Consider the following 13835-nt stretch of genomic DNA (forward strand, 5'->3'; position numbering starts at 1 on the left):
TCAACACACTCCCAGTTTCGAATTTTCCCCCAAAGCATGTGTTCTGCATGGTCCAGCCCTCTCAAGAACAGTTCCAGTCCATTTTAGGTCCATTGTTCCTTTAAGGGAACAATATCCAACCATTTGCTTCTTTAAATGGAGTTATCACACTGCCCAGTTTAATCACAACACTGGATTAGTTTGATTAAAGAATAAAGCAAGTTTATTTAACTACAAAGAGATATATTTTAAGTGAGTACAAGTACAAGGCATTAAAGTCAGAAATGTCACTAAAGATAACATGCTTTTCAGTGCTAAACCTTAACAACCTAGACTTGATTCAAGATCAAATCCTTACCACATGCTCCCAGCAACAGGGCTGACCAAATTTCAGGTCAAGATCTCTCCCAAAGTCAAATGGCTATTTCCTTTGTCTTCTTAGTAAAAGAGAGAGAGAGAGAGAGAGAGAGAGAGAGAGACTTTGGGGTGTTTTTGCCCCTCGCTTTGTAGTCCAGTCCTCCTTTGAAATGCATTTTTCTGAGATTTATCCCGAGATAAAGTTAATTCCCACTGTGAGGATGTCTTGTCCTTTGTCTTCGAGAAACAGGTTTGTCCACTCCCCAGACCTGTCTTGTAACCACATTTCAGTTATAATTTCCGCTTCTACATTACATTACTTACATTACTTATACTTTATATTATATTATGCTAATAATTTTACATATCGTGTTCCTACATACATGTCACCATGCTGTTATTGACCAGTGAGTATTAGTTTTCAAATGGTACCTCACAAGGCATATTTTGTACAAAGATTATTACAATAGTGTGTAGGGTCTGACTACAGGGGTGCATTCACTCACAGTAAGTAAGCCTTACAAGTAAATGAGAACCAAATTACTATACCCAGGATATAAATCAGGACAGAATTTAGCCCAAAAGCCCTTGTCCACCAGCTGCTCTTTGTGGACAGATCCCTCCCTGACAATAAGGCTTCTTGGAGGCTGTGAAGGGGTTCATCTGCATGGAGCAGCTTGCAGTTTAGAGGCCTAAATGTATATCTTTAATCAGACTGATAAACATTTCCTTAGTTGCAAACACCTTCTCACAGATGAAAAAAATGAATCACACTTCATAAAATATACCAGAACTGTAGACACCACACATTAGCTGATATGGAAAATGTTACTGGCATTTTTTTTGGTAGGAAACCAGGATTATTTCACTTGTTAGCAGATAAAAGTAAATCACTACTGGGAGTCCACCCACAGCCATTATGCCATTGCGTGGTGGACTGCTCATTACAGTACTTCAGTACTAAAGCACTCCTCTGCTTTTATCTTGCTGAGCATCTGTTTCTATTATTTACAGTTTCTGTTGTTATACCCTGCCAAAAACATTAAAAAAAAGTGTGTACAAGTTTAAACCTTTCCATTTGAAACAGATTATTCTTTTATAGTAAAATATCTGCAAGGCATAAATACACAAATTGAAATGCCACTTTTAGACATAGCTGAAAGTCTAAAGCTTGCTTTGGCCAAGGGCTACTTCTTTTGCCGTGCTGCTGACACGGAACAGATTTTTATCTCCTAAATGCCATTTTCTATCAGTATGGGTGCCTTTGGCTTTTTACTTTGCAAGGGGTTGTCCAAGTAATGACCTCTCTTTTGTTGTTTCAGTTGGCTTGTGTGTAATGCATAACTCTTGGAGAATGAGCTGACACAGCTTAGGACAGATGTAGTGATTGTGACAAAGCACCTCTATGGCCCAGTTCATTGGGGAATAATGGTGGCTAACTCACTAGCATTAACATGCATCATGAACGAAAATAGAATCAACATTTTTCATTTTCCCAATTGCATCCACTTTATCCTATTCCCTGTTAGCTAGGGTTGATGCTGATTATTTTAGATTTCTTTTTATTTTTATGTCACTAATCATGTAATGATAGGGAAATTATGCTTTATGTGTCTGCACTAATGTTCACAGAACCCTGTGTTGCCTCCAAACATAGTTTACTAGACCAGTTCAACTGTAGTAGCTTTATTTAATACAACTGAGGGCCAAATTCTGTTCTCACTTACAAACTGTGCAACCCGAGAGCAGCATTTTTCCCCAAGAGAGTGATTTTTCCATTTGAAATTATTTTATGTTATGATCCAGAAACAATGAATATATATATACACACACATATGCAACTTTTAATAATTTTTTTCACTGATCATAATACAATTTAACAATTTGAGCAATAACCCTCTAACAATTGTGTCATATTCTGGCCTTAGCACTTGTAATACAGTTAAACTTAATTAGGAAACTTGTGTGCAGTTAATAAGATCTTTCTTACTTACTGATGATTTCTACTTGAATACGAGATAATCATGGGGATACTGATTGATGGGAATATAAAATAAGAGTTGAACACAATGTTTCTCTTTTGCCATTGTTCATTTATATAATGTGAGTATTATTTCTGTCGAGTGACATTCTGTATAACAGCTCTCTGGCAATGGAAAATGAGATAGCTACCCGGATGACGTCCCATTGTCACGTTTGGTGGTTACTATCTCAATCCTAGCTAATTTTAAGGACAATAGGTTTGAAATAGCCTTTGAAGACAAGGATCATGTTATTCTTTGCTTTTCAGCCATTGAAAAGCTTTGAATAAGAAACACTCTGTAGTTGACTTCTGGATAAAGTCCTATAGGAAGGGTAACATTATGATTTAGAAACAGTTCAGAGTCCTAATACCTTAGAGAACTGCAAAATGTCACTCAGAGGATGATGTGGAGCATGGTAGTGTACGGGTAACAATTCATTTTTTATACTTTAATCTTGCTCCTTAATGATGCCTATCAATTTTGCTGCTTATTTTAGCACCAGCCATACAACATTAGCTGCTTAAATGCTGCACAGTCAGTACAAAGGATCTTTTTAGAAAGCTCGATAACACAATATGACCTTTAATTTATCAGACTAGGCCCTATGTTTTCTTATCTCATTGTTGCTTTTCATCATCTCTCGCTTGCTTTAGATATAATACACCAATCTCTGAACGCTAAGGTTGGAGCACTAGACAAACAAAGGAAGACATCACATTATATTGATGAAACATGAGTCAGGAAGAGCACACTCTTACTTTAATCACTAATTAATCCAGTGGAAAAATATCAAAATCAAAACACTCACCAGAAGGTGGCTGGTTTGAGCTCATAGGAATGTACCAAAAGGTTACTAAGAGTTTGCAGTGATGTCATTAAAAATGTTTAAAAATATGGTCTAAGCTGAGGGCATACTCCGTATGCAAGCATGAAGCAAAGAGCCTGTAGGTGAACATAAGAAGTTAAAGTACAATGTGTAGGGTCAGTGGTGGTAATATGGAATTGCAACCATGTGACAAATCTCATTGTTTCAGTATGTCAAATAACTGGGCCAATTTTCAACACAATCTGATTCTTTGCTTTCTGCTGAGTAGTGTTGTGTAGTGGTATTTTGTGCTGCCAAAAAGCCATTGTATTCCACCCCAGAGGTGACTGCATTTCACTATGGTGGGGGAAGTAATTTCTGTTTAGGTATCTATTGTTCTTTATTGAGCATTTGGGTATACTTTAGGGTGAAAAGGACCATAGAAATCTGTGATACTCTGATAGGAAACTGGTAAAATCAAGGGTGGTACTGCTTTTGATTTTGCAAAATCGTAATTGATTGGATTTTGGTTTTGCAATATCATGAATCTTTGGGCACAGAATTCTGTTTTATCTGAATTGCTTCCTAAATGGCTCAGGGAAGGAAGGCGTTTGGATAAATGGAAAGGATTTAGACAGCTTCTTTATTAAAATGATATACTCTTGAGGATAAAGCACTGAAAAGAGCAAATTCTGAGCACTCCTTTCCCAGAATACACAACTAAAGCACTGGTCAGAGGTTAACATTGGTGATACATTCATATGTTTTCACAAATCATAGGAAAATGATGGCAATAAATAAGAAAATGGAGGGGGAAAATCCTTCAGAATCTTATTTTCTAGGTGTGTTTTTAATTTGAAATACCTGATAGACACTGTAGTGTCTATAGTGCATCCTATCTGGCTATTCAGCATCAATACACATGGCCCTCTTTATTAAACTGTTCCATTGAATGGGCATGTATGGCATGATCATGGAGTTGAAGAGCTCATGCTAATGAATTCAGAGTGCAGACTGTGGTCCATCTGATATGTATTGTTTTTTTAAATGTATATTATTTGTTTGTTTAGGCCCCATCTACAGCCACATACTGATGTTTTATTTTATTCCATCTATTTACTTAAGGCCAGATTCTGACATTTTTGCTCATACTGAATAGCCCTCTTCTAGATGAGTGGTTCCATTAGCTTCAATGGGGCTACTTGCGGAGAAAGATACGCTAGGTGAGCAAGCTTTGTAGAATTTGTCCGTTATTTATTTGCTGCACTTGCTTTAACTAACGTTAGAGCTGCTTCTCCCTCGAATTGTCTCCCCTGGCTGATTGACATGTCTGTTCAAGGTGGCCAACAGGAAGAAACATTATATCCTAGAGACGTGCATCTGCTTTCCCTTAAGCATTGGAGGAGAAGGAAACTTATCTCTTGGATACACAGCTTTCAGTGCCTGAAGGCAGATGGGGACCTGATAGTTTCAGGAAGGGACCACATTAACTTTAGGAAGCTATAGGGCTAGCTGAGGATATTAATTAGACTCCCCCTAATGTTGTGCGTAATCATGCAATTGCATTGGAAGAAGCAGGTGTGTGGAATAACTAAAGCATATCCCATGCTAAAGGACCCAATCCTGCAAACACTTACACAGATGAGTAACTTTGCTCACTAGGTCAGACTCATTGACTTTGCTAAGTTAGGCTCAAAGAGGATAATTACATTTTCACCTGAAGCCGAGTAAGGCTTTACAGAATTTCCATGAGCTGGCTGCTTGCAATGAACTGTGTTCTGAATATACCTTACAGCAAGTACCCAATTTGCATTGTTATAATAACATTGAATGCATAAATATATGCTTTTTTTTCAAGTCTTGTAATACTGCACCTGCTGTGTTGTCCGCAGAGTCAGATGTATATGCAGTGTTACCATGTGAGTTAATGTGACTGCCAGTGTTACAATTTCAGATTCAAACCACCTAGTTAAACACTTGTGCCTGCAATTGATAGTGCCTGCAATATCACATCTTCTTTTGTTTGTGGGAGTCAAATTACAGGTGCACAATGAATTGTGAATGTGAATGTTATTGCAGATCAGATAGCTAGAGGTTTAAATTTTATCCTTTGCACCCTCAGTTGATTGTAGCCATGATGGCAAAATTAGTAGCTGGATTTAAACACCTCTGAAAATCTAATCCATATTTTATTAATCAGGAGAACTTTAGCACAGGCTATCGGTGACCATCACTAGAGCATGGCCCCTATCCCATAGGCTAGCCCCATGACTGTATTGAGCATCTTATAAACTGGGGGCTGAGAGGCTTTTTCAGGAGACTGCCATGGAGCCACCATTACCCCTTTCTCATGCCCCTTAGCTCTTTTCTGTCAGATTTTCCCTTTTGTGTTAGCTGAACAGACAATATCACTCTCAGCCCTTATTCTCCCAAGCATCCCATTGATGTCAGCATGAACTTTGCCATAAGACCCAGGCCCTTAGCGAGCAAGTCAAGGATTTTGTTTTTCCAAAAACAATGATAGGGTTATTAGTTCTCTTTATAATCCCATTTTATTTATTTGCCTAGTAGCTCACTGTAATTAATAGGGGGAATTTGTCTGACAAGTGAAGGGCTGTTACAAAGAAACAAAATATTCTCTACCCTTTAAGTTGTTCTTCACAGACTCTCAATTTTCAACCTTCTTACTTATTCTTCTTTAAGGATGCTGCTATTTCGCATCAATAACTGGCACCTTTATTTCAGAGAACAAAATAGAATTACACTTCAGCACTGAAAATATAATAAATTGGGAGGAGATAAAATACACATTAGTGAAGTTCACATAGTCAGCCTGGCCCCACTGACCTGTAGATGCAAAGGTATGATTAAGAGTTTTTGGATTGCTTCTTCTGAATCTCACCACAAGATTTAGATATGACAGAAAGTTTTGACTTTTGTTGCTCCTCTCTCCTTACCTTGATTCTTTGAAATTACTGTTATTCCCTTGAAGTCTACCTGTTCATACAGAATTAATAAACTACAGTGTGACAAAATATTGTCTATTTGGTAGAAGAATTAAGCCATCTAGAATTCAATCAGACTAGACAATGTTACTGTGCAAACCTTGAGTGGTCATTTTTAATTCCTATTTTTATCAAAGAAGTCTCACCTATATCAGCAAGAAATTTTGTGCTAGACATTCAAAGGCCTATCTAAAATTAAAGTTTATGCACATAAGTTATTTCCAGTGAATTACTGTTGACAAACATTTCTTTAGCATTTCTTAATGCTTACAAAGGCTCACAGATATAAAAACTCAAAGCCAGAATTCTATTTAGAGTATAATAGCATGCAAATAACTTTATTTGGGAATTTTCTTGGTGATTAAATTCAATGTTGTTCAGTACACCAGCAGACAAGACTACAAACAAATATGTCTGAAAATTTTTAGATTAATGCAACAGGGGGAAACAATGTGTCAGACTGTAACATGTTTCCTATCAGACGGTTAAATTTGTATAGCATTGTTTAGTTCAGGGGGATTTATCGCAGCTCAGACTCTGAACCTAATTGTTCAGCCAGAAACATTTAATAAACAGATGTGTATCCATCACAACTTTTATGCCTGATTTTCATTTTGTTTTTACACTGTTTTCATTTCATCATTTGTAACTGTCTTGATTGATTCCATGGTGTCATTTTTTTAAATTTACTATTTGAGTCACCAATATGGGTATTAATTATTTCAGCTCTAAACCTATGCACTCTCCATTAAACTAAAGTTTGAGAAGTTCCATACCATTTCCCCCTTAGCCCTTCCTTTTGTATTATCTGCTAAGAAAACTTAAACTAATCTAATATTGTCAAATCAAAATACATTTGACAATGCACTCTTACTCTTTTGAAAGATGAGCTAAAGTAATCAGCAATAATTTTTATATTTGACCTTTACAAAGTGAATGGTTATTACCCTGCTTTTCATTTGTATTTAGCTCCCAGGGTGCACGGCTGCTGCAGATAGGTTACAGCATAATTTGCAGATCATACAACATGATAATGGGACACAGTATTTCACCCACTGTATATTGCAAAGATTTTAAAATGAAATAAGCTTTTAGAAAGCAAGTTAAAAATAAATGAATTGGTATCCACCTTCCACTAAATAATATCCAGTATATGTCTGCCCATATCATAAAATTGCAAACGTTTCTTCATTATGACCATTACTTACACTGGGGGACATTTACTCACATAAAGTGTCCCATGGAAAAGAATGTGACTGTTCGATGCGTAAAGACCAATCCAACTTCCATGAGAATCTTTGATTTGACTTTATTAGGAGCTGAATTTGATCTTAAGTTCACAACCCTCAATTTTGAACAATCTAACCTTTATTACAAGTGATTTGGTAGAATATTTTTAAATGTATAAATTATGGTCGGTTTTAAGTGTGAAAGCAAGGGAAAATTCATGGAAATAGGATATCCTTTCACTGATTTAGTTAATCAATTGATAAGGCATCTATGAAAGCCATGTAAGCAGCATTCAAAAATGCCAAACATAAGCAAGGATTAAAGAAAATCCAGCTAGGTCAGATATATGAGAAAACATCAATCAATACCCCATTACTACGAAAGATGAAAAAAAATGGAGATGCAGAAAGACAAACAGAAGAAATTAATCCACATGCCTTTTTCCACATGTTACTCACATGAGGCTTCATCAGGTACTCCTTGAACATCTCCAACTTCCATTGAAGTCATGGGGAATATACAAAGAATGCAACTTCAGGCCCAGGATGAAGAGCTGGAATGTTAAAAGGTCATGGCATACAATCAGGAAGAAATTCCACTTTTTGAATGTCCACAACAATATGAAGATAAGTTATGAAAGTAAAATGCAATCTTTTGCTCTATAGCTTCCTTTTTTGGGAAACATTTTAAAAGAAAAAAACAGAAGTGTTTTGTACAAAAAGTATTTGAAGTCAGGGGAGAATGCTATGTGGATGTGTTTTCTTCAAATATTAGAGTGTGTATAGAAGTTTACATGGCATAATGAAGAGAAGGTAAAGAAGGGGGTAATTTCTAAAGCATGATGCTGTACGTTCAGCCACAATGAATGATATCCATGTTAAACTGTACAAAGCAGACAGGAAGCATGGTAAGTCATAGCCTGTTTTACAGAACAGCAGAATAAATAAACCAAAATTGCTTGTTGGAATGGAAGCTGATTTTGTTTCCAGGGCTACAGTTAAAATCCAATCCTTCACTTTATGAATGTTGCTGTTGATTTCATAGATATTGCTTACCTCAGTAAAGGTTACGGGACTGGATACTTTGATTTGGATAATATTTTTCATTAATAATTTGCAATAAGATCCTGCCAGGTACTGAGTTTCAATTAGAGATGTTGCGCACCTCGGAGATTAGTGCTTTATATCTACCATTTCAAACATAGGGCTTAATCCTTCTCCTGCTGAAGTCAATAGGAGTTTGAACATATAAATCAATAAGTACAAGTATGGAACAGGACCCCAGTTAAAATAAAAGGAGTACTTGTGGCACCTTGACTGTCTTTCAGTCTTTTGGATTTGCCCACTTCTCAGGTACTTAAACTGATGTGTTTCTATCGATGCATGTGAGACAAAGGTATTGTCATTCTCAACAAAAAGCACTTTATATTGAAGAAAGTATTTGGTTTCACCATTTTCCTAGTAATTTTTTTGTAAAAAAGTATAGAAATTGATCAAGTATTTCTGATATACCTTATATAATGAAAACACACAGATCAGTTATTACAAATAAATATTCGAGGTAATCCTCAAATTATCTGTAGAAGGCTGGTATATTTCTAATCATGTGGGGCCATAGTCTGTTACCAACTCTACCGTAGAGCTCTCACTGAAAGTAAAGGGAATTCTCTGTGCAGAACAGGGACAGGAAAGGTTTGCAAGATAGAGAAGTTTACACTTCACAGTCTCTCCTTCTAGCTAGCTCTTAGCTTATGAAACCCTGCAAAGTGCAGCTAAAGTTTTAAACACTTCCGCATTTTGGATACAGGATTACTATAGACAACCACTGAAGTCACTTTTGTCAAAGCCTTAATGTTGCTTAGTAAAATATGTTGTCACTGGGCTCTGTTAAAATGTAAAAATAATGGATAATCTGATTTGTTCTCTATCACATATTTGAACTTCTGGAATTTATTTAAGTCAAATGAATGAGAATGTTGGTTTTTTTTTTTACTAGGAAATAAGTTTTGTCAGGTCTATTTGCAGATGTAAGTGTGCCATAGATGTTGGTTAAGGCTTGTGTTCTTCTTCTTTAAATGACTAACCTGGAGTAAGAGGTTGGATGTCTTTTGAAAAATAAATCTGTTTCACCTGAACATGTTTAACTAGTTAATAAGAAACATCAAAAAAGACAAAACCCTGAAGTCAATGATCATTTTTTGTAAAGCCATTATATGATGTATAAATTTGTTTTTTGGGTCGGTCTATAACATAAGTTTAATAACTTAGCTCAAATGAAGATTTCTAATTTTCAATTAACATAGGAATAATTTTGTTTGCTAAAATAAAATAAATGAATGAATGAAAAGTCTGAAACATGAAATGTTCTAGGTAGCACTTTTTAAAATTCCAAATTTCAAAAAATCATGTGGCAACTGTATAGCTCAAGCTTTAAGTATTAACTTTTAACCTTTGACCTTACAGATTTTAACCAATGAAATGTCTCTTTAAACTTTAAAGGAAACAATGATAACGAGCGCCTGGCGATTGCTAGACAGCGAATTCCATATCGACTTGGTCGAGTAGTTGATGAATGGCTACTCGACAAAGGTAAAAAACATTGATTAAAACTTCAAATAAAAAATAATTTGAACATAACCAACTAGTACTTCATTGTAACACTAATAAACATAAAAATAAATTTTCAGTAAAACTAAATTAAAAACAAATTTAAAACAGTAAAATGTAGAGAGTAATATGTGCATACCTTGTATAATAATTTCTACACATTTTTAGAGGTATCAGCTGTTTAATAATCTTACCCTGTTAACTTAAGGTTAAAGGGACTGTTAAATATAATCCACTAACTCAATCTATGAAGGTACTCATAGCAAACATTAACCACAAATTATAAATCATTCATAGATTATATTACATGTTCCAGCATCTAAATTATTAACTAAAAATATATGTAGTTATGATATGTTCATTATGGTCCTGAAAAAAAATCTTTGTTTAAACTGTAGGTATCTTAAATAGTGGGCACTATGAATTGCCAATCAAAATGAAGTCCCTTTAACGTTTGCAACCTTCTAAGGGGATTTTGGAACAAACACTAATTAAAACAGAACTTAAAGTTGTGTGCATGCTTATATGAGCAGAAACCAATCTGCTAAAGTAAATATTCTGTTTCATAATAATGGTACTGTTGCTGAGGTTTTCTCTGTTTAATGGAATTGTGCCATGATTTCTCCATTGGTATGTGTATCATTCCTGAAGCCGCTTTTACATCTAAAACCTTTTTATTTTAATTGATAGCCTTGCTGAAAGCCAATCAGACATCTTTTTTGAATTCTTTGTCTCTGAGATACTCAGTATGAACCATGCATTTCTTTTCAGTGTTTATGTCGAAGGAAAATAAACATTCAGATGTGAAAAGGAAACATTAATTTATACACTTATATATAGACATATGACAGATATCTGAATTACTGCATTAGAACATATTCATTAAAATTAGACTTCACTTGACTTAATGAAAGGTTTGCATACACATACATACACACATACATGTGAACCTCTGTGTGTGTGTGTGTATAGATATACATATAATGTCTATATACACACAGTTACCTAAAGCTATAGTACAGGTGTTATACTGGTGTGGAAAATCCTTGAAATGTTCACAATCTTCGGGGATGGTGGAAAGTAGTTTTAAGGAATTAGAAACTTTGTATTCTTGACACACACACAAAAAGGCAAAATTTAGGTAAAAGGGAAGACAATCTCTTATTCTTATTTGCAATACTAAACAAATTTATAAATATACTTGATTGGCCTTTTAGCAAAAAAGAAAACATAAATTTAGAAATTACAAATATTTTTCAATAGTTATGCATTTCATGGACACTTCATTAAAAAAGCAATGAATTATGAGTCAAGTTACTCTCTTATAGTTTATTGCTCTCATTATTCACCCCATGCAAATTTGTTAATCATCCTCTTAGAGTATAGAGTTCACAATCAACATTTTTGCATGTATGTAATATTATCTTTACAGGACGTCAGCTTACAATCTTCAATAGCCAAGCAACCATAAAAATTGGAGGCAAGGAACGGGGTCATCCATTCCAAGGCCAACTCTCTGGTCTTTACTACAATGGCTTGAAAGTTCTGAATATGGCAGCTGAAAATGATGCGAACATCATGATAGAAGGAAATGTGAGACTTGTTGGTGAAGTGCCTTCTTCTATGACAACTGAGTCAACAGCCACAGCAATGCAATCTGAGATGTCCACATCAGTTATGGAAACCACCACCACTTTGGCCACGAGCACTGTCAGAAGAGGAAAGACTCCTACAAAAGAACCTATTGGTCAGGTTAGTCAACCTTTATATACTTTCCAAATATTTTCCCTACTTTGTATGTCTGGACTTTCCAAAATTGCATCTGCTCTAGAGATAAAATTGTTATTTTTAAATACATGTGTGAGTAGTAATAATTATGTATTGAGCACTGTCAGTATATATGGTGCTGAGAAGAACTTAGAGTGAGAAATAGCCCTGACCCAAGGAAGGTGTTATTATTCTAAATTAGGCAAGCTAACTTGCTTAGACCCTTATTGTACTGGATGACCACCTTGTCTGACCTCAGAGAGGTGCAGATTTTTTAAACAGCACATTTTCCTTTGGTAGGTAATGCTGATGGACTTCAGCAAAGAAGTGTGTGTTTTAAAGAGGTAGTTGAAATGAAATAGTGTGGCTAGTTGGTCCCTGGGATATAGTAGGGAGTTCTAAGCTGAAGGAACAACATGGAAAAAAGTATGAAGATGAGAGTAGGAAATGGTGTGAAAGAGGGCATTAAGACTCTAGAGTTTCCTTTGAAAGATAACAGTATGATGCACGATGCATCCTGGCAGGTATTAACTTCAAGGAGAGTTGAGAGCTCTTTGCACCCCCGAGACTGAAGCTCCAAGTCAGAGAATGTTATTTACTGTTTGCTGAGGTTATTTGCACCTTGTGAATTTAGTGATACATTTAGTAGCTTTCAGGTTTTGGCAGGATCTCTTTCTCTTGTGTGGAAAAAATTGATTATCTGAAAAAAGGGGGAAGAATGATTCATTAAGCACTTTAATAGTCTGCCTTGCACATATCTTGTGTCACAATATTCAAACTCTGTGCTTTAGAAAAAATATAATTTAACAGGACATTTCTTTAGCAGATAAAACTCTTTTACATTTGTCATATTCTGTTTGCAACTGCCTAAAAAAAGATTTACATTGCCAAAAGGTTGTCATACTGTTCATTTGATTCAGATGATCACAAACTGGTTTTCATGATGTGCCTCTAAACCATAACTCTTAGGCTGCTGAGGTTTAAATGTGGGACAAAGTGTAAGGGAAAGTCACAAGTTTATGTGGGAGCAAGAACTTGGAATGCTATGTGGATGGTTATATAACCAAGGAAACAGAAGGCTCTCATGGTTAGAATAGGGAATTTGAAGTAAAGCTGCCTGTGTTCTGTTTTACTGTGTGGTCTTGGACAAGTCTCTTAACCCTCTGCACCTTCATTTCTTCATCTGTAAAACTGGGATAATAGTTCTTCAAACACATAAGGCATAAGGTGACATGCGTCCATGCTGCGGACGGGTTCTGCTCGATAACAATCCAAAGCAGTCCGGACTGACACATGTTCATTTTCATTATCTGAGTCAGATGCCACCAGCAGAAGGTTGATTTTCTTTTTTTGGTGGTTCGGGTTTTGTAGGAGTGTTGCTCTTTTAAGACTTCTGAAAGCAAGCTCCACATCTCATCCCTCTCAGATTTTGGAAGGCACTTCAGATTCTTAAACCTTGGGTTGAGTGCTGTTGTATTTTTAGAAATCTCACATTGGTACCTTCTTTGCATTTTGTCAAATCTGTAGTGAAAATATTCTTAAAATGAACAACATGTGCTGGGTCATCATCCGAGACTGCTATAATAGGAAATATGTGGCAGAATGCAGGTAAAACAGAGCAGGGGACATACAATTCTCCCCTAAGGCATTCAATCACAAATTTAATTAACACTCATTTTTTTAATGAGCGTCATCAGCATGGAAGCATGTCCTCTGGAATGGTGGCTGAAGCATGAAGGGGCAGACGAATGTTTAGCATATCTGGCATGTAGATATCTTGCAATCCCAGCTACAAAAGTGCCATGCCTATGCCTCTTCTCACTTTCTGGTGACACTTTAAACAAGAAGCAAGCAGCATTATCTCCATGTTTGCCTTAGAGATTGTCTGAACAAGAAGTAGGACTGAGTGCACTTGTAGGCTCTGAAGTTTTACATTGTTTTGTTACATTTGTAAGTTGCACTTTCACGACAAAGAGATTGCACTATGGTACTTGTATGAGGTGAATTGAAAAATACAATTTCTTGTGTTTATCATTTTTATAGTGCAAATATTTGTAAGCAA

At 35.8% G+C, this 13835-nt stretch overlaps 1 protein-coding gene across 26 annotated transcripts in view; it reads left to right on the forward strand.

The window, feature by feature from the left end:
• The window catches only part of NRXN1 (neurexin 1), a 1220951-nt gene that overhangs the window by 1055749 nt on the left and 151367 nt on the right, over nucleotides 1-13835 (forward strand). For 15 of the 26 annotated variants that reach the window (XM_074949414.1, XM_074949409.1, XM_074949411.1 and 12 more), the window contains 2 exons: nucleotides 9899-9988; nucleotides 11439-11758. In XM_074949414.1, coding sequence (XP_074805515.1) covers nucleotides 9899-9988; nucleotides 11439-11758 — 410 coding nt within the window. The remainder of the gene's footprint in view (nucleotides 1-9898; nucleotides 9989-11438; nucleotides 11759-13835) is intronic. The other 11 variants (XM_074949440.1, XM_074949421.1, XM_074949422.1 and 8 more) reach the window with 1 other exon arrangement.

This window comes from Natator depressus, chromosome 3 (genome assembly GCF_965152275.1).
Source record: "Natator depressus isolate rNatDep1 chromosome 3, rNatDep2.hap1, whole genome shotgun sequence".
Classification (NCBI taxonomy): Eukaryota; Metazoa; Chordata; order Testudines; family Cheloniidae; genus Natator; species Natator depressus.